The 21,133-nt window shown below is 49.6% G+C and overlaps 1 protein-coding gene across 1 annotated transcript in view; it reads right to left on the bottom strand.

Annotated features, from left to right (window-relative positions):
- Positions 1–21,133, bottom strand: part of ALK (ALK receptor tyrosine kinase) — a 677,634-nt gene that overhangs the window by 10,952 nt on the left and 645,549 nt on the right. Inside the window, exons 17-26 of the mRNA XM_041756066.1 lie at positions 19,853–19,951; positions 19,185–19,337; positions 18,052–18,156; positions 16,712–16,898; positions 15,970–16,060; positions 15,777–15,841; positions 14,048–14,177; positions 7,425–7,522; positions 3,969–4,061; positions 1,195–1,296 (exon numbers count right to left, since the gene is read on the bottom strand). Coding sequence (XP_041612000.1) covers positions 1,195–1,296; positions 3,969–4,061; positions 7,425–7,522; positions 14,048–14,177; positions 15,777–15,841; positions 15,970–16,060; positions 16,712–16,898; positions 18,052–18,156; positions 19,185–19,337; positions 19,853–19,951 — 1,123 coding nt within the window. The remainder of the gene's footprint in view (positions 1–1,194; positions 1,297–3,968; positions 4,062–7,424; positions 7,523–14,047; positions 14,178–15,776; positions 15,842–15,969; positions 16,061–16,711; positions 16,899–18,051; positions 18,157–19,184; positions 19,338–19,852; positions 19,952–21,133) is intronic.

Raw genomic sequence — 21,133 nt, 5'->3', positions numbered from 1 at the left:
AAGGTATCACTTGTCCATAAACTTCCCAGTTTCCAAAATTTTGTCATTGTTGTCATCTTTGTCTTTGTGGGTTTCTACACAACTAAAAAGATTCCCTTTAGTGTTGTGTGTGGGTATGCATGTGTGCATGTGTGTGTGCATGTGTGTGCATATGCACATCTGTGTCCATGTACGTGAGTGTATTTTGGCAGACAGCACAAGTTTAATCTGCCACTTAAAATTATATGTTGCTTTTATAGATATTATGTAATAAAGTATGGAGATTTCCTCAAAAAATTAAAAACAGAACTACCTTAAGATCCAGCTATCCCACTTCTGGGTATACAGGCAATGGAAATAAAATCAGTATCTCGAAGAGATAGCTGCATTCCCGAGTTCACTGCAGCATTATTCATAATAACCAAGATGTGGAAACAACCTAAATATCCATGGACAGATAAATAGAGAAAGAAAATGTGGCATGTATATATACAATGGAATATTAGACTTAAAAGAGAAGAAAATCCTGCTCTTTATGGCAACAGAGATGAACTGTCAGACCTGATGTTAAGTAAAATAAGCCAGACACAGAAAGACACATACTGCATGATCTCAATTAAGAGGTGGAATCATAGAAGCAGAAAGTAGAATGGTGGTTGCCGGGGCAGGAGGAAGGTGGACATGGGAGATGTTGGTCAAGGAGCACAAAGTTCAGTTATTCAGGATGAATAAGTTCTGGAGATCTAATGTACAGTGTTTTCCACCTTATTTTTAACCATGGAATGGGTCTCAACACCACTAAATCTGGAGCGCTTTTGTGCCAATATTTATTTTCTCATTTCTTCTGTTGATGGAGAGAATTTCATTGATCGATTTTTCTAATCTCAATTCAATGTTTCATTCCTGGGATAACCCCAACTTTGTAGTTAGGTGGAAAAAAAATCAGATGTGTGTCTCAATGTGTAGTCCCCCAGCCAGTAGCATCAGCGTCACCTAGAAACTTGTTAGCGATGCAAATTCTCAGCGACTCCTAAACTCCCAGGGTGGGTAGAGCAATCTGTGCTCTCCCAGGCCTTTCTGCTGATTCTGATACATGCCAGCCTCTGACAGTCCCTGTTGTAGAGGTGCATTGACTCATCTCTAAACCTTTCCCAGGAGAGCGTGGGAGCACTGGGCCCACAGTGAGACCCACAGGAGGGCAGCAGAAAGACTCACCAGGTGTCTGTTTTAGAGGTAAAGATCCCTTCCATGAAGGCCTCGGGAGGCATCCATTTGACTGGCAGCATTGCACAGCCTCCTTTTCGGTAGTAGCTCGCTCTGTGGGGGAGAAGAGGAGACGCAAACTTGGTCCTGGAGATGGCTCCGAGTGGGAGCTCTGCCAATAAACAACAAGCTGTAGCCATTACAGGACTGAAACAAATGAGGGGTTCATGTGGTTCAGGAGGAGAGCAGAAGAACACAAGTCATTGTTCTTAAGTTAAGAGCTTTGTGTCATTTAATAGGAGGCAGCCTGCTGGAGGCATGAAAAGAAAGATCTATGCAATGACTACAATATCCAGTAGCAGGTGGGTGGATTTTCCCAATGGGTTTCATGTATTATAACTCACAATGATAACGATACTCCAGCCTGTGCCTGATAATCCACAGTAATGGAAGATCCGACTTGGGGGAACTTGGAGCAGGGCCTATGTCTTGTTTAGATCCTCTGTGACCCTCACGCAGCATTTTGCTCAATATAGGCACTCAACAAATAATCCTGAGAGCTAGAGGGGCGCTGCCTCTACTCTAGCACACCCAGCAGAACACAGGGCTGGTGGCAGAGCTGGCTCCAAAGATATGAGTTTTTATGATTATTAGTTTTTATCATGAGCTGCATTAAAGACATCACTGACAAAAACTAATGAATTAGCTCATACCTTTTTTTTAAGATTTTATTTATTTATTCATGAGACACACACAGAGAGAGAGAGAGAGAGAGAGAGAGAGAGAGAGAGAGAGAGGCAAAGACACAGGCAGAGGGAGAAGCAGGCTCCATGCAGGGAGCCTGACGTGGGACTCAATCCCGGGTCTCCAGGATCAGGCCCTGGGCTGAAGGGGGTGCTAAACCGCTGAGCCACAAGGGCTGCCCCAGCTCTACCCCTAGCCCTGTGTTTTCCTACTGGGGTGTGCTTAGGGAGGCAGCTCCCCACTAGCTGCCTAGATTAATTAATTACTTCAATAAACATGTACAGTGGTCCCCCCTTATCCATGGGGGTATACTCCCAAGACCCCCAGTGGATGCCTGAAGCCACGGATAGTACCAAATCTTATATATACTAGCTTTTACTTACACACATGTACCTATGATAAAGTTTAATTTATAAATTAGGCACAGTGAGAGATTAATGACAAAACTAATAGAACAATTATAACAATATCATGTGACAAATGTGAATGTGGCCTCTCTCTCAAAATATCTTACTATCCTGTACTCACCCTACTTCTTGTGATGATGTGAGATGATAAAATGCCTATGTGAGGAGATGAAGTGAGCCTAATGACACAGGCATTGGGATGTAAAGTTGGACTGCTATAAAACTTCCGCTGGTATGTCAGAAGGAGGATCATCTGCCTCCAGACTGCAAACAATTGAGACTGGGGAAAGAGAAAACGTGGATGAAGGGGGTCTCCTGTACCGAGTGTTTACTGTGCTAAGTGCTGAGGACATAAATTATAGTCTCTCTCACCCCAGCCTACGGTTTAGTGGAAGAAAGACACACAGACACCTGAGTGTAGAACAGTGCATACAGTGATGCAGGTGAGTACAAAGCTCAGTGACACGGAGGTGGGGCTGAGGTCCAGGAAGAGTTTCTCAGGTGGTGGCTGGTGGGGCTGAGTGGTGAGGAGCTCTCCTGGAAGACCATTCCTGACACGTGAGATCGCACAGGGCAAGTTGGGGTGGTGAAGCTTAGGGCCAGAGAGTGTCAGAGCTGAGGATGGAGAGGAAGGGCCCAATCATGGAGGGCTTGCTCGCTAAGTCTTGCTGCAACATTTGTATCTTAAACCAAGGGCAAAATAAAAAAAAAAAATTAAAAAAAAAAAACCAACCAAGGGCAATCTTGCGTATTCTGAGAGAGGAGCTAGAGGGGTGCTGAGACTCTGAGAGGTTAAGAGGAGAGTGGAGCACCCAATCTACCCTGGAGTAATGGGGTGCCATCAGCATTCCTACCTGTGTCGATCGCAATCAGTTCTCTGGGGGCCTCTGGGGCTCCCCCTTACTCTCCAAGGAGTGAAAGCTCCATGTGACCATCTCTCCACACTCCACGCCTGGATTAGGGGCGGTGGGGTGTGGTGTAAGTAGTGACCATGCAAAAGAGTGATTTGCTTAGCTCATGCAGCAAGTCACAGTTGTAAATAATAGCTGAAAATGAAACTAGGGGTTGGGGTGAGAAGAGTAAGGTACATACAATAGAAGGGTTTTCTTTTTAATTAGAAAAATTATCTTATTTTTAATGTCCTTGAGAATAGGACACGGAAAATGAGATGAAGTTGAGCTAAGTACCTATGGACTTTGAACCACCCTTCTGTGGTTCCTGGTGTAGAGAAGACCGGGGAGCTGGCCCATTATGCTGCTTGTTCAGGAGTGCTCCTGCCCAAGTCCATTTAGAATTCCTGAATATTGAGGAGAGGCATTAAGTAAAAGTTTACTGAGAACTTTCTCCGTATCAAGTATCCGGGTTACTCTGTGTCTGAGAACATTCTGGGATCAGGAAGTTGGAACCAGAAAGACAATGTACTTGAGAACCTGGTGTCAGTGACTGCAGTGTGATCCTAGAATTAGACCACCAGACATGGGCACTAATTAAGATGTTGTATGTCCCGGAATGGGACTTAAGGAAATGTTAGGTGACCAGTTGACAGCATACCAGAGATGACTTAGGGCATAAGCATCCACATCCCATTCTCTTGAGGGGATGGGGCTTCGCTAGGTGATGGCCACCTTTGCTCACCTGTAGATGTCCCGGGCCATTCCAAAGTCTCCAATCTTGGCCACTCTGCCAGGGCCTGGACAGGTTAAGAGGCAGTTTCTGGCAGCAATGTCCCTGGTAAGAAAAAAAGAAAAGAGAAAATACACTTCCTAATTTTATTTCCAGGAGGATAAACATGTAATATTCATCACAAGGATTTTCACCTCTAATCTGATGTTCAAATAGTTCCCTTCTCTGCCCTCTATTTTCTTTACTACATCAGACTTCAGTATGAGAGGAATAGCTCGACCAATTCCAGCCCTCAGAACTAATAGGCGAGTGGAAACAGATTAGGGAAGATGATTGAAAATGTTTAATGGGATAATAATAATGAAAGTAATGATAATAGGAACTAGAATGTATTGGCCTTTTATTCTGTGCTAAGCATTGTTCTAAGTGTTTCATGGGTAATTATCACAACAACCCTACAAGATACAGGGTGCTATTCTCATTTTATTAAAAAACTTTAGCTAAAAGAAGATCATATAGGGGCATAAGAAATGCCATTTGGCCTAGGCTACGGTTTTGTACAGATTGCTGTTGGTTTCTGCCAGTTGCCTGAGGAGTGCTCTGAGACAGCATGACTTCCACGATACTAAGTTCGAGCAGTCAAGGTATTCTCCAATAATTCTAGTTGTCTTTTTAAATAAGCTACTATTATTCTTACATCCATGATTTCACTAAAGCCTTTGTTTGCTAGGCTGTATGCATCACAGCTCTGTGGCTGAAGAATGCTTTCTTTCGAGTCATAGGGTTATCATGTCCTCTTTGCTGTTGTACTCTAGATGGCCTGTTTTCCTATAGCATGCCTGGAAGGCATGGTCAAAGCTCTCTAGGACTCATCAACTCATCAACTGCTTACCCATCCTTGACATGCATGTGGGAATAAAGGATGCATCCAGAAGAAGTCTGGAGTGGGTCTCTAATAATATTACAGTCCTGGACAGAAAAAAATAGGAGTACTTCTTAGGGAGTACAGGTGGTGTTTTCATATTTTCATCTGGTTTCCCAAAGGTCTTGATCTTTGGTGGAGAAATAAGGACACGGAAAATAAACAAGATCTGGACTGTGGGTCATTAGGACAGTTAAGACACCAGAACAATGAGTCATAGTGGGAGATGGATGTTGTTAATGTCACTGACCTGATGCAGAAGGTTTCAGTTGAATTTTGAGGAGCAATGGTGCATAAAATGCCCTAATAAAACTACAAAAGCATAACATATATGACATCAAAAAGAAGAAAAATAGTAGGATATATAGCCATTGCTTCTCAAGAGAAATATACTGAAGTAGACCAGAAACAATATTTATATCTCCAGGAAGGTCTTTACGCTGATGTGCATGAAATGGTTGCTTAAAAAAGTGATCTTGAATTTAATGGCAAGAAAGTGAATGTGATATCATAGAACACACCAAGAATTGGTAGAATGACCCATAATTCTTGAAATGGCAATAAACCATGTCCAAAGGAAACAGGTCTAATAGAAAAATGGGAGCCTGTGAATCTGGGGAAGGAGTTCCACTTTGAATTCAGGAGGTGTGCATGCAGGGGAGCCTGTGAATCTTGAGGTGGATGCCAGGGGAGGAGAGAGGATTAGAGGTCACACTGCTGTGGGAGTGTGCCACAGAGCTCGCAGCCAGCGAGGAGGTGTAAAAGATGATTTCCTAATGCCAGTTACCCCAGCAGAGAAGCTTTGATTGGGACAGACAATTGCTGCTGGAAGTTGCCTTTTGCTTATAAAGCAGACCATCTGATGCATTCCTGATTTGATCTTTGACAATTTCATTTCTCTAAAAAAGATAAAAGTAGCAACAAACTATTACTCTGGGATCTAATTCTGACCTTTGGTAACTATTTACAGATGTGGAAGTGATAGGAATCTTGAGAGAATGTGATCCTGTTATCTCATTATCTGTAATAACAGAGCACTGGAGATAGTTAAAATATATCATAGCTCTAGGAAAGCAGATTTCAAAATGTCAGAGGAAAGAAGAATGGGGTCCCTTAGCCGGAGACTCTGGATGCTTGGTGATGAACATGGGGCAGAGATGAGAAAGCAGAAACAATCTCGGTGAGAAGGGAAGGCAGGTGTCCGGAGTCACCAAGGTGACCGCACAGCTTGCTCTCCAGTAGAGGACACAGACAATAGGTGGAAAGATGGCTCTAGCCAAGGATGAATTCCAAGAAGAGCACAACCTTGTCCTGTCTGAGCACCAATAAAGGCCAGAGCTGAGATTTATGGAAAGTTTTGGGTACAACGAAAAGGTCACGAACAAAGACAAGGCTACCTGGGGCTTTGAAGCAAGGGCATAGCTTTGGAGGGGAACCTGAAGGATTGGTCTCAGCTCCTTTTATTTCTATTAAGCACAAGACCTACAAGTTGGGCAGAGTCAGGATCAAGAGGAAGATCAGAAAACCAAAGTGATGGAGTCACAGTGAAAGGACATGCTGGTAGGAGTGTTTTTTGCCTTGTTTGAGGAAGGACTTTAGGAGCCTAGGTGAGTGCATTTCTTGGTCTTTAATTTCTCCATTTTTATTAGAGCAGAAAGCATAGCTTGCTCTCTGCTTACATGCTTTCCATTTCTGAACTCATATAGCTTCTCTCATTTCCTGCTTTGTAGTTACATATTCTAATTATTATGAACATGTCTTACACTCTTTGAAGACATGGGTTAAGAAGTGATTGTTCATTCACCAGGCTGGTATTTACTAACTGTGAAGCATATCATTAGGAGGAGCTTTGCAAAGAGCCTAACAGTCTATTTGACTTTTCAGATTTCAGAATCAAGGTGTCAGCTGAGAAAGTCATCAACATGCACATGGAAAGAAATATGTATAATCTATCATGTCTGTAGCATTACATGTGGGTTTGATGTCCCAATCAAACACCTATTTAAACATAAGGATCCTATAGAGTAGAAGAAATGAAGTATGGAAGCAAAGAAAATAATCATTATGCTTCATTTCAGAACATTTTAGAAAAAAGTTTAATGTATCCAACAGACATTAATTGTGCCCCACAATATACCAGGGATATGAAGATGAATAAAACAGGGTCCTTGCCTTTGAGTTACCCAAAGTCAAATATGTGAAAATATGAACTCCTCTAACTTCCCTTAAAGAGTTTGGTTCTCTAGATGGAAAAAATGTTAACGTGATGGAGGCAAGAATCCCCGAGGCGAAGTGGTCAAGGGCAGCTCGTCTAGATCTCCAGCACTGGGATGGATATTTTATGATACCCATTTTACATATGGGGTAAATGAAGCCCCTACAGGGTAAGTAATTATGTTAAGGACAAGTGAAGCCGAGTCATTCCCAACAAGTCTGGAGAGAGACCTACCATTCTACTCTGAAGGGGGTGGTGGGGATCTGGGCTCTTGAGACATGCAGGGGAGTGTGCAGAAGGTAGAGGGAAGAGCAGGGTCACGTAGACTCACCGGTGGATGAAGTGATTTTCCTCCAAATACTGACAGCCACAGGCGATGTCCTGAGCCACGTGCAGAAGGTCCAGCATGGCCAGGGAGGAAGGCTGGTTCTGTGGGGAGACAGAAGCGATCCACTGACAAGATGCTCATGGGGAGAGAAGATCTGAAACACAGGCTTCAAGCTGAGGTCTCAGCTCTGGCCGCACATCAGAAATCACTCAGCGGCTTTAAACACAGATGCCCCGGCCTTGATCCAGACCAAGGGACCTGCCTCTCTGGGTGGGCCTAGTGTTTGCAGGGGTCACAGCACCCCCCTGGGTCAGTGCAACATACAGCCAGGGCTGAGAGCCCCAAGCTAGAGCAGCCAAGGGTGGGCCAGGACAGGTTGGATCCTGTCCCCTTTTCATTATTTTGCCCATTTTTCCACCTTAATCTTGATGTTCAAACCTCCCCAAATTATAAACAAACCTGTGAAGAAATCAAGGGAGAAAATGCTTTTAAAATGTTTAAAATTATTTAAAGAAATAGTCTTCAAGAAGACCCAGACCTAAAGTGGGATGAAAAAGAAAAAATTTCAGGAAATGCTGGGCAGGTGAAGAGCTATCTCAAACTTTTCTATCTGAAGTCTCTCTTTTCAGATTTTTAAAATTTATTTGTCAAAGAGAGAGAGAGAGAGAGAGAGAGAGAGCACAAGCAGGGGGAGTAGCAGGCTCCCCACTGAACAAGGAGCCTGATGTGGGACTTGATCCCAGGACCCTGGGATCATGACCCTGAGCTGAAGGCAGACGCTTAACCATCTGAGCCACCTGAGTGTCCCCATGTGAAGTCTGTTGTGTAAAAAGGAGGCATCACCCCGCCCATGGGGTGGACTTGCCTCAGCTTCCTCGGCAGGCTTGCTAAGTGCCTGGAAGTGTTTTCTGAAGGCGACATCCCATCTTGGTGTCTCTCTTAATTCCTAAATCCCTGAAGTCTGCAGCAGCATGTTATCATGCAGTGTCACATCCACTGCTGTTGGGTTTCTTTGACCATATTCCTATGGAAACTGTGAGGTCTCCAAGCAGGGATTTCAGCGTCCACTTCCACGGTATAGAGCACGATGCTCGGCACACTGCAGTGGTTCAGTGAGAACTGAGAGCCAAGCATAGTTGATTATAGTTGAACTATGATTTACCAGAGGCTGCCTGGGAGCTTTCTCTGCCACAGGTCAAGGCCTCCTCAGGACTCCTTGGAGCAATAGTATGGGTCTAGGGGAGGCAGACAGGAGTCGTGCTTCTCTGGGGCATGCATCAATTCTGAGGAGGACCATTTAGGGAAGGGAATACCCTCTGCCCATGGAACATCAGGCAGTGCCTTATATGCAATAGAGCAAGTCTACGTGCATGACCTCCTTTGGTGCAACATCCTGTGTGGAGGTAGGGAAGAAAGGGTATCCGTATATTAAAGAGGAGAAGGCTGAGGGCTCAGAGAAGCTAAGTGACTCACTCCAGAGCCAAAACTGCCCAGAGCTGGGCTTTAAGGATCTGGATTGGGCAGAGGCAAGATTCTAGGAGTTAAAACTGTGCTGCTCAGGACAATGTGTCCTAGAAGGGATGGAGTATATATGGATACAGTGCAGAGTACCCAACTGAATCAGAATACAACACACAAATGCCATGAGCAATATAATTCAGTGGCCAGTTGAGCTGACATGGGCTTCATCTCTGCTCATCCTCTACTGACTGTGACCTGGGACTAATTGCTTTGCCTCTCCCCAAGCCAGTGTCCTTGTCTGAGAAAGAAGCATGACACTCTCGCCCTCCCTAGATTGTTATAAGGCACAGAGTGAATCCTTCATGAAGGGACCTACAGTTATGGTGGGGCTACCGCCTGGAGGCCATGGTAGTCTTGGGAAAAGGGTCCTGTGTTTGGCTTCTCTAGGGGCCTTATTAGGGTCAGAATCACCGGGCACTGTGAGAGAAATACTACCCATTTCCTGGGAGGAAAAAAGATAATATATTTCCAAGGGAAATATTAATCCATTTTGCTATAGTATTAGGAATATCTTCTTTCTGTCCAGGAAAATGTTTTATAAAAGAGGACCGGTCATAGCTGTCCCTGAGTCTCTTTGTGTCTTAGCGCCCATCACTCAGGGTGCAAGGACCATTGATGTCTTAAATGTCTGGCATGCTGTAGGGACTAAATCTTCCCAGGCACTAACCCATGGGCTGCGTTTATCTGAGCTCCCTGTCTTTGGCTGCTTAGAGCAAATTAACTGCTCCACTAATCAGTCTGCACCGAATTGGAGTGTTGGCAAGCTGTGTGTGTGTGTGTGTGTGTGTGTGTGTGTGTGTGTGTGTGTCTGGGGGAGAATTGGGGAAGGTTTAGATGTTGTGTCAAAACTGATAGATAAACTAACAATGCAGAGCATAGCTAGTGTGTGCAATGGCATTTATATCAATCCTGGGCAAAGAAGGAGTTGGAATCTGGTTTTTGTTGTTGTTGTTGTTGTTTCCCACTGATTTGCCCCTGAGTATGGCATTTCTTTTGGTAACCAAACATTCTTTGGGCAGCCATGGTCATGGACATAAATATCCTGTCCCAAAGCAGGCTTGTGGGATGGAATTTGATCAAACAGGAATGAGAATTTCTGGGCCAAATCGGTTTCTTGAACACAGGAATTATCAGTCTTTGCTATGCTCTGATGTCCATTGCAAATCAGTAAGAGAGCCGTCTGCATGCCTCTGAAAAGTGTTTGATCACACGATTCTTTTAAGCATGAATGTTGAGTGTGTAGCACCTCAGGGCACTGTTATTCCCTTCAGGGACACTGTTTGGACCAAAATCCTACTTTTACAATTGAAGAAAACAGGCCCAGTGAAGGAGAATCATTTCTTTGGTCTCAGTTTCTGAGAGGCTCTTCCCAGGAAGTAACATATGTCCTAATAAAATGCAGAGTAATATTGATATCTTTTCTTTCCTTAGGTAAAGAATCACAAGGAGATGGAGTGAACTGTTTCACCAGTAAAAAACAGAATAGGGATATATGTTAAAGATTTTACTTATTTATTTGAGAGAGAGAGAGAGAGAGAGAGAGAGAGAGAGAGAGAGAAGGGGGACAGGTAGAGGGAAAGAACCTTAAGCAGACTCCCCCTTGAGCATGGAGCCCGATGTGGGGCTGGATCTTATGATCCTGAGATCATGACCTGAGCTGAAATCCAGTCAGATTTTTAATCAACTGAGTCATCCAGGCACCCCCAGAATAGGAATATATTTTAAGTCGATGCAGATAAGGGCAAGAGAGAAAGGAGAATGGAAGAAGCAGATGCAGACAGGGAACACAAGGTCATTGTCATAAGTGATGAGAAGTCACTGCTGCTGGAGCCTCGTCTTTCCTGGATCCTGACATGGTCGACTTTTCATGGGCACCAAATGCCCCTTCATGCATGTCAGAGCCAACACTGGTCTGGCAACCTTGGAGCCAGATTTGCCCTCGGGCATGAACCCAAAAGCAGAGGCTCTGACCTGTACACTGTGACCTCCGGATCCGAGTGCCTCCTGTGTACTGAGCATCTTCCCCAGAGCTGCTGCCCACAGGCATTGCCATGTTCCAAATAGGTACAGACACTGTTGTGGTTAATGACGGCCACCTGTAATTGAGAGACTACTGACCCCTCGATGGCTTCTGTCATTATTGATTGAATCAATGGATACCAAAAGACAGCCCTTGGTCTATATCTGGCATATCTCAAACCCTCGATAAATATTTGTTGAATAAAGATTGGGTCTGTAAAATTATTTTGACATTAAAAAGGGTCTTTCCTCCTTGAGAAGGTGGGGTCCTGGGACCAAATGAGGTTTTCATCTGTACGCATGAATTTGGCTTCCATGACAGACGTGGTTGGCCAGGATCATTCTGTCCCTCTGCATCTGTACATCTGTTTTGTCACTTCATGTCCGTGCATATGTCATCTGAAGCCAGAGCCTCTTAGGTGGACCATCTCTGAGGTCCTTCGATCCTGATCATCTATGGAACTGCTGGACCTCAGGGATGGCAGGAAGAGAAGACCATAGACCTTGTCTGATTCCGAATGCCTAGCTAAGCACCTGCACACAGCAGGTCATCAGGTAAGCCCCGAGAGTCTTGGGGGCTTCAAACAAGTGAGCCAGCTGGAACTCAGGCCTTTGAATCCAGAGAGTGTCACAACTCTACCCACCATCTTTTGGTGTGTGTATTTCTCCATCTGCGATGCCCACCAGCCAGTCCCTCCCTCCTTCATTCCGTGCAGGGTTACTGGTGTAGCCCCCTCTGTCCACCACAATGCATGTTCCTTTCTCACAGTCAACCTGATCCTCACACAGCTAACCTGGATTTTGTGGTTCTGAGAATGCATCGTGCCTAGCAAGTTTCCCAAACGCCCAGGGTAGCTGCTGCCACAAACACATGGGCATGGGCTCACTCTGGAAGAATCATCCAGCATTTAAAATCACCTCTTGTGGGTAGGCATCCCCAGAAGGACCAGCTCGCCTGGGATGGGTGGGTGTGCATGAAGGTGAGGAGCAGGATGATTGGGGTGCTACCAGGATTTGGGGAGTGTGGCGGGCAAGGAGAGCCACACAGAAGAAGAGTGGGGTCAAGGGTTAGAAGAGTGGATTTGGTGAGTGGGATCCTGACCCTCAGAAGCGGCTCTTCCAAGGAGAGTTGACCATCTTCTGGCTGTGGGCATCCCCTGGGTAGTGCCTGCAGTTCGAGGTCACAACTTGGGATCAGGATCCTCGTTTTGAGTCTCTTTAGGGTAACACAGGGGGTAGGAGGTGGTTGAGGTATGAATGACCTGCTTTTCCTTGCTGGTACTCTGTTCTTTGGGACAATATACAGATCCTCTTTATCATCAAAAGAGAAAGATGTTTTTGCCTCCAAAAGAGAGGGAAGATCTCCACCCACAATGCCCTTGGGCTGGCCAGGTATGGGGATTTCCCCTTTATGAGGAAATCTGTCCTTGGCATGCACAGTACTTCCTTCTCAAGCCTCAGGAATGTCCAGTGGGAAACCCGGAGCTAGGGCTCTTCCCAAAGTGTGATGCTATGTGTCCCCATTTGACCTCTGCTACAAGCACTGCCGAGAATCTCAGAGCACAAGAGCTGAAGGCTCTGCTTTGCTGAATGGTGGTAGGAAAACCCATGTCTGTGTCCGGACCCTGCAGAGATGTCTGCACGGCTGGTGGTATTGGTTTTCAGTGACCCAACCTTGTCTTGGCACTGCATGGCTCCCCAAAGAGCACCATTGGGATAAACAGCATGGTAGGTTGGAGAGAGCCCCAAAATCAGGAATCCCAAGTTCTGAGTTCCAGTCTCAGCTCTGCCGCTTCCTGTATGGCCTCAGGAAGTCATATAACCTCTCTGAGCCACAGTGTTCTTATCTGTACAATTAAGGTGAGATCTACGCCGTCTACTTCACAGGGTGACTTTCAGAAATGTGGCAACTAGGAGGAAGACGAAGATAATGCGGATGAGGGTTATTATAGGATGGGGTTGGTCCTTCTCCCCCTTCCCCCCATCCTCCTGCCAGGGGCGCTCAGGTGTGCACACACTCATCTTTTCAGGAAGTTAGACTGGATTCTTCTTAGGTGCTGAGACAGGTCACCCAGGAGCTTGTAGGCATCGTAGGGAGGCTCCCAGGGCTAAGGTATTCTAACTTCAGTCTGACCGACCATGGGGATTAGAGCAGGCGTGATCTTTCACGGTATCCACCTCCCGTCTGAGTCCCAGAGAGCACAGTGTTCAGTTCTGGGCTTTCTGTAGCAAGGCTGCTGTCGTCTTCTTCTGCTTTCCTGGGGGTGGGGAGGGTGCAAGTCTTCCTCATGCTCTTCATGGTCCACAGCTACTTGAGGAAACTTCTGGGTCCTAGCTCAGGGTTCTTCTCTGCTCCAATTCCTGGAGCCCAGAGCCTCCTGAAGACCCCGGCAGCGACAGGAGTGGGCAGCTGGACTCTGGGCATGCCCCATGTGCTATGTCTTATAACTTAGAACCACCTTAGAAAGATTCTAGTCCAGCCCTTGGATTTCATAGTGCCGATCCTGTGGTTACAGGCTTCACAGTCCTAAGCCACATGGTTGTCTAACCAGGGTTGGTGGATGGGGGGGGGGGTGGCATTCCTGGGTCTGCCCAGGTTTCTTCACTCCCCCAAGCTCCAGCCCCTTAATCATGACACACATGCAGAACCTTCATAAATATTACAGTATTTTATTTTGACAGTAAAGGTACAAGGTCAGGATGTCCCCACTTAAGAAATGAGGTTAGTGGGGTCCAGAATGAGTAGATGTAGAATGTCCTGCCCCAAGTCAGTTGAATTAATGGCATGGCTGGCATGAAAGTCCTCCTCTGTGCTTGTCCCTAATTCTCGGAATCAGCAGGTCACAAAAAGGGATTCAGGCTGGAGGCCCCATTGCACAAGCGCTGCTCAAGCTCCCCAGGGTGGGCTCAGCCCTCGTCCACCTTCCGTGCCATCTCTCCCGGCCATTCTCCCAGATACAAGCCCCAGGGTTGACTCCCTCGGTCCCACTGAGTAGGTTGTTTCTCAGGCTGCCCACTCTTGCCCCTCCCGCCCTCTGCTCCATTCCCTGGCTCCAACCACTAGGGCAAGACTGGTTCTCACTCACCGGGCGAGGGCGGGTCTCCCGGAGGAAGGACTTGAGGTCTCCTCCTGCCATGAGCTCCAGGAGGATAAATCGAGGCAGGGCTTGCAGACTCACCCCGATACAGCGCACGATGTTCTGGTGGTTGAATTTGCTGCAGAGCAGAGGGGAGTAACCAAGTTTAACTGAGCTGAGTCTGGGAAAATCTTAAGGAGGAAGAGCAGGATGCAAAGTTATGTTTTCAGCAGCTGCATTATGTAAATGCCTTCTGTCATGTGGGTAGCTGGGTCCCATGCCCAGCCTAGGCCGGGGGGGATCTCACTCCTGAGCAGGTGCGAGAACTGGAGGGCAGGCCGGGCAGGAGTCCAGTCTGCATGAGAGTGTTTGGTTGGAGGCAGGAGGCTGCTGCACAGGTACTTAGTAAGGAGGTGGGGTCAGAGGGAGGGCGGGACGAGAGAGCGGCCAGGGTCTGGGACAGTGGGGACAGTGGTGCGTGGACTGCTTGCTAGGATTCATGTGTGAGTTCTTCGAGGACGCGTCAGGCAGAGAAGCTGAAGGAACTCCTTCCTCTGGGGACCGAGTGAACCCTGCCAGGCAGGAGACCGTGTGTGAAAGAGAGTGAGGAATAGGCCTGTGCGAGCCTCCCCCATGGGTGCTCATGGGGACGGAGTAAGTCTGGCCGAGAGGCCCTATGATTTGGGTTTTCTTGTTAATGTGATCCTGTTAGGATGTGTGGGGCAGGGGGGCGGGTGAACTCCGTCTGGGCACACACACGCAGAGCCGAAGGTCTACATGGCTCTATGCTGAACTAGAGTAGTGGCGGGTTATCAGCAAGAGTGAGATTGAGTGATTTGGGTCTCCTTCCATATCATCTTACACTTCCCAAGTGTTGTTCAATAATCATGTATTACATGTGTAATCAGACAATAGGTTACCCTTAAAGCAAGGCCCTGACCCTGCTGTGCATCCTTCTGTGGACACCACAGACATCTCACATACTGTCCACTTCCACGCAGCGGGGGGACCCCAGGCCACTCGCATGTGTCTGGATGTTTGAGGCTCTCCAGCATAACAGGAGGCTATGAGTGTGGCGAGATCGCAAGGTCAAGCACCTGTGTCCTCCTTAAGGTGGTCTGCGGCCGGAGCACATGCCCTCCCAAGCCCTGGGCACTGAGATTCCTAGTTAGGGGACGCCAGAGCCACACGTTGAAGGGTGCAAGCCAGCTGGTGGGGAACAGGATGCGATGGCCTCCATCACATCTAGGGGCACACTTCTTTTTTCGTTTTTTTAAATTAATTTTTTTTTTTACTTAAATCCAATCAGCCAACATACAAGTACATCATTAGTTTCAGAGGTAGTGTTCAAGAATTCATCAGTTAGGGCCGCGGGTCTTTACACAAGATCTAAGAGCTGGAACTGGGGAGGGGCTTTGTCGAAAAGTTACCTGGGGTGTAAGTGTGTCTTCCACTGGCAACAATTAGCATGCTCTATTCAGAAAAGGGGGGGCGGTGGGGAACATCCCACTGGGTGACACAGGGGTGCTGGTGGAAGGCAGAGGGATATCCCTCTGGTTATTAGGCCACAGAGATTTTTCTTCTCAGACGACCACCTGGGGCTGTTTCACTCTGGTAAGACGCGTTAAGAATCTTAGGGAGCCTCCTGGTGGGGAGGAAGGGGACGCTGGAGGACAACACCATTTCCTTCGGAGACAGAAACATCTAACAGGGGGCGTCTCTCTGTGGCTTTATTTACCTGATAATCAGGGCTTCCATGAGGAAATCCAGTTCGTCCTGTTCAGAACACACCTCAGGCAGCGTCTGGGTACAGAAGGGGAGGGTGGAAAGGAGGAGGAGGCTGTGAGCCGCAGGGGTAAGAGGGTGTGGTCCAAGAGCTGAGGCCCTGGAGACTGCCGGCCAATCAGGGCCGTGATGGAGCCGCCTCTTACCTTTACGGCCACTTGCAGGGGGCTCGGGTCGCTGGGCACTCCAGACACCTGACCCTCATACACCTCCCCAAACGCACCGTGGCCCAGTCCCCTGTGCAAAGGAAAAGGCAAGGTCAGGCAGAGGGGGCGGGGTGGGGGCCAGGAGAAAGAGGCACACGAGGGGCAGGGGGTTTCCTGCAAACTGAGGAGTAACACCCTCCACCTGGCTTTGCCATACAATGCCAGGCCTCCCCTGCCTTATTATTCAATGAAGACGAACTAGGTCTTTGATATCCGTCAGGGTCATAGGGGTGAAGAGGACAGGGCCCTGCCTGGGGAGAGGCTCCCACTTCTTGGGGAGGGACAGATCCCTGGCAGACATTCCTGCCGAGTGTGCTCAGTAAATGATGGAGGAAGGCATGGGGTGCCCTGGAAGCTCAGAGGAGGACACTTTGCTCCACCTGGAGAATGAGGGGCCGAGAAGACTTGGGAGGGAGCGCTTCAGGGGACTTCGAGGAATGTCCTGGTTCCCTGTCTTGCTCTCCATTCATTGTGCAAACCCCGTGAATATATGGGGTGTTAAACAGTTAAATACCTCTCCAAATGGCCCTAAGCATTGAACCTGGGAGGGCTGGAACTGCCCTGAGGGGTGGTTGTGCTGGCCTCTTGTGGCTGGAAAAATCCATGGTGTGGGGATGACCATCCAGCCTGAACTCCTCCCACACCCGCACCACCCCGGAGTACAGTGGCGGGGGGCACTCACCGGATGAGGGTGATGTTTTTCCGAGGCACCTCCTTCAGGTCACTGATGGACGAGGTCTTGCCAGCAAAGCAGTAGTTGGGGTTGTAGTCAGTCATGATGGTCGAGGTACGGAGCTTGCTCAGCTTATACTCGGGGCTCTGGAGCTCCATCTGCATGGCTTGCAGCTCCTGGTGTTTCCGGCGGTACACTACAGGCAGATGAAGGTTAGCTACGATGTGGCCTGGGCCAGGCAGCCTGGCCCTTGAAGCCCAGCACGGGCTACCTCCTCCAGGAAGCCTTCCTGGATCTCCATCTCCTCCTCTGGGATCTGAACATTTCCACCACACTTAGTGATTCTAACAAATAATGAAATGAATTCACCAACGTAAAATGGCTTTGAAAAACTCTACTGGTGCAAGTGACCATCATTGCTGCTCTTACTATATATCTGTGAGAATATTCCGTGGGGCCAAGTCCGTTGGGACACAGGATGAAACTGTGATGCACAGCGTGGATTCTGTTTTGAAAGCCCAGTGCCCCCAGTTATGGGCCAGGGCAAGTGAGTCGACGGCTGTGTACTCAGGCCCCTCCTCTCTCAAATGGACCAAGCATGCTCAGAGGGTCAAGTGAGGATTCAGTGAACTAAAATGTGTAAATCACCTGGCATGTGGTGTGCAACAAGCGTTAGCTTTCATCATCCTGTCCCTTTGAAAGATGGCATCATATGGGACCCACGCACCCCTTACCAGCCCCCAACTGGCCTAAAGGGGCTGGTCTGAAAGCGCTGCCGGTACTGAGCCTTCCCCTCTGCCTTCCTTCGTGTCCCTGCCCACCTGCCCTGGGCACCTCCCGCAGTAAGAGCCTGGCTGGACAGCGCCGAGACCTCTCCGCTCACCTTGGCTCACAGGCCTAACAGAAATACTGAGAAGCCAACTTTGCATTGCCTGCTTGATGTGGGGACGGGTGAGGCTGGAGGTGTTCCCTGGGGAGTGAGCCAAACCCTATATCCTCTGAAGCCATTTGCACTATGTCTGGCGGCAGCTGGAAGTGAACTCTGCGGTTGGGGGTAAGCTTTGGCCACTGTGTCCTCCTCAGCAGAGTGCCTCTAGAAGGCTCTACGGGGAGGTCAAGGAGTGGAAGCGGCAGTTCAGCTAGGAAACAGAAGTGGTGCTGGGGCCTGGGGCAGAGGGCTTCTGTTTCAGGCTGGCCTGGGCTGCCCTAATCACCCCCCACCCACAGTGACACCTCTGCCTCCATGGCAAAGCCGGAATGTTGTCTGTCCCACCAGATCTGCCTTCCTTGGCCCCTTCCACACCCCTCCCGCCCCACCCCTGGAAGCCCCAGGGCTCTGGCACACTCACCAATCATGATGCCGGAGAAAGCCAGGACTAGGGCGGCCACGAGGGCTGAGGTCACGACGGACAGGACCAGTGAGAGTGGCAGGTGGGGCTCTGGGGTGGGGGATACTGCAAGAAAGGCCCCATGGGGCACCGGTGACCATGCTGGTCATCCTCGGTGCTAGCTCCAAGGCAGAAATACCCTCCCTCTCCAGGACAAACACCACTTGCTCCTTCCAGACCCTGGAGGCCTTCTTTTGCAGAGGGCCAGGGGCAGGAAATGGGCTGATTCTGGTTAACAAATTTTAATAGCTTCTGGGTGGAGGAAACATGTGACAGGGATAAATGTCAAATTCTGGACTTTGATCCCAAACATTAACTGTACAATGGCAGGATGACAGGGGGGCCAGTGGTGGTTATGGAAGAGATTCAGAGGCCTGAGGTGACCAGTACAGACTCCATATGACGCTGGCACGAGGGGACCCATCAGAAACACTTGGAGGCTGAGTTACTGCCTGGGGCCCCCAAAGCACTGGGCCCAGGCTGAGGGGGGGGGCGGTATGGGTGCACTGGGATCCCCTGCCTGGTCCTGGACACGACATCTCGCATGGACACTGGTCACCAGAATACTCGTAGACGTGGGACACAGGGAAGAGACATAAAACTGTCCTGTGTGAACTGATGGAAGCAAATGGGTTTTTTTCATCTGGAGACTTGCAGGAGGAGGACACAGCTCTGTCTTCCAACCCCTGCAGCGCCTGAGAGGTTCTGCAAGTAGCAAACCTCAGGGTGGAAATGGAAAGGAACAGGATGCGACTCTGGCACTCTTGACGGATCAGCGTGCCTTGGGAGTGCGAGGTCCCTGGCACTGGGGGTGTTCAGTGCAGGCAGGATGGCCCCTTGGTGGGGATGTGAGGGTTGATGCCCTGGGTTAGGGGTGGGATGAGACAAGTGAGGGGTCCTTCATGAGCCACTACCTGCCTTTCACACACAGGACCGTCTGCCCAGTCCTCAGAGCACCCGTGTTGGGGCAGTCAGACGGGTCAGAGCGCTGACAAAACTGCATCTGGGGTGTCCCAGATGGTGAAACTAGCCGCAGCCCCTGAGGGTTCACACTCTGGGCCCCTTCCCTGTCACCGCCCTCACGTCCCTCCTACCGATGCAGGAGACGCCATCCTCAGCCAGCACTGTCCCGTGATCACAGAAGCAGATGACCTTGTGGCTTTCTGGGTCCATGTGGCACTCGTCTCCCTCACAGTGGCTGCAGTTTAGATAATGCTTAATATTCACTTCCCCGTGGCCCTCCATCACTGGTGACAAGAAGGGAGGATCAGCTCTGGGTTGAGGTGGAGAAGACCACCCCGTACCCCATTCCCGGCCTCTGTGCTCTATCGCCAGCTGGTCAGTGTGGGTTCTCTGGCTCCTGTCCCTACGTCCCACTGCCACTGAAGTACCAATGTGTGGAGGGACATCCCTGATGCATCTGAAGGAGCTCAGACAGAGGACATGTGGCTCATTTTTGTGGGCAGATGGGAGGGTCCAAGTGCGTGACCCTCGGGCCAGCTGGCGCGGATAAGGGGACTTCTGCGGCAGCGTTTTCTAGAACCAGCCTGCCTCAAAGTCAGTCTTCCGTCTTCACATCCATCTCAGACCACACATCCTGACTCCCAGAAAACTTGCCGAGATGAGCCCTGGGAAGACTTGCCTGTGAGGGACCCGTAATCATGCCTTTGGGTCTTGGACTCTCGTCCGTGGCCCTGACGTTCTATCTGGGTGGGAGAACTGGCCTGAGGAGGTCACTCCTGCCGCCTAGCAGAGGGGATACCTTTTAAAGCTGGGGTGTACAGGATGCCCAGAGGACTGATGAAGGAAACCCCGTCCTCCCCGTCCATCTCGGGGTCATTGTTTGAGGCCGCGTTGCCACCTGTACCAAACCAGAGAAGGGTTTAACCCAGAGAGGCAGGGGGCCCAAGTCTTGACACATTTGCACACCAGCGGGGCATGCAGGGGCCTCGGGGTGGTGAAGGGCTTGGTGTGGGGGTGGTGGTTGGGGAGGGAAGGGAGCCCTGGGGCACAGGGGTGGCACTTGGGGTTTGGCATCGGGTTCCCTCCAGGTCCAGGCTAGCTCCCATTGGGGAGTCCCCAGCACTGCACTGAGGCTGCTGGGAAGCAGGTCATGTGAACAAGAATCCGAAGGGGTCTGGTGTCCTCAGGCTGGACTAGCCCCTTGGTACCTCTTTCAGAACTGGCCAGGCCACTAGCATTGAGGAGTTGCTCTCCAGTCCCATGGGGTCAGGGTGGGACATGGGGGATGGGCCCCTGTGCCTTCAGGCTCCTGTCCCTCCTTTCTGCTGGACTGGGTATCTTTGGGCTCCCCCCTCAGGCTCCTCCCGCCCACCCAGAGTTTGGAAGAGAAGAGCGTCTGGTTAACACAAGCATCTGACACACAGCGTAAAGCAAAACACAGACAGAACATCACGGTGCGTGCATGCGTCATGTCCTAATCTGTGGGGATGATGGAGCCGCCCAGCCCCCCAGCTTCCCAGCCTCCGAGCCTCCCAGCCTCCCAGCCTCCCAGCCTCCCAGCCTCTCGGCTTCAGAAGGCTCTTGTGCTCTGCTCTGAAGCTCGGAGGAGGCTGGGCCAGTGGCTGGCTGCTGGCTGGCGGGGTGGGCTGGGGCTGCCCATGAGCATGGAGAGGGCAAAGTTCTGGAAGCTGGTGGGCTGGGGTAGGGAAGGGAGAGGGAGCCTGTGAGGCTGGAGGCCACCAACCAGGCCCTCAGGGAGGGAGTTGGCTTGGCAAAGACTTAAGCCAGGCCATCCAGAGGGAGGCACAGGCCCGGGGAGCGTGGCCTCCAAGGTTCTCGTGCCAGTGCGACTTCAGGGCTGGCTCAGAGAATAGTCTGGGTAATCAAAGCCCTTTATCATTGGCTTTGGAGAGGTGGGCATCGAGAACACACAAGATCTTGAGGCTGTTGCTATGGAAGCCTTGAGGCAGGATGCTGGCTCGAGAGCCAACACCCTGCCTCTGGCTGGTCCTATAGGGGCTGAGAGGAAGGCGTGCACGGTGACATCACAGTCCACACTTGGGGTGGGCCAGGGGAGGGC

Source organism: Vulpes lagopus, chromosome 5, assembly GCF_018345385.1.
Source record: "Vulpes lagopus strain Blue_001 chromosome 5, ASM1834538v1, whole genome shotgun sequence".
Lineage (NCBI taxonomy): Eukaryota > Metazoa > Chordata > Mammalia > Carnivora > Canidae > Vulpes > Vulpes lagopus.
Note: the sequence above shows the minus strand (reverse complement) of the source record. Positions and strands in the feature narration are given on the sequence as shown.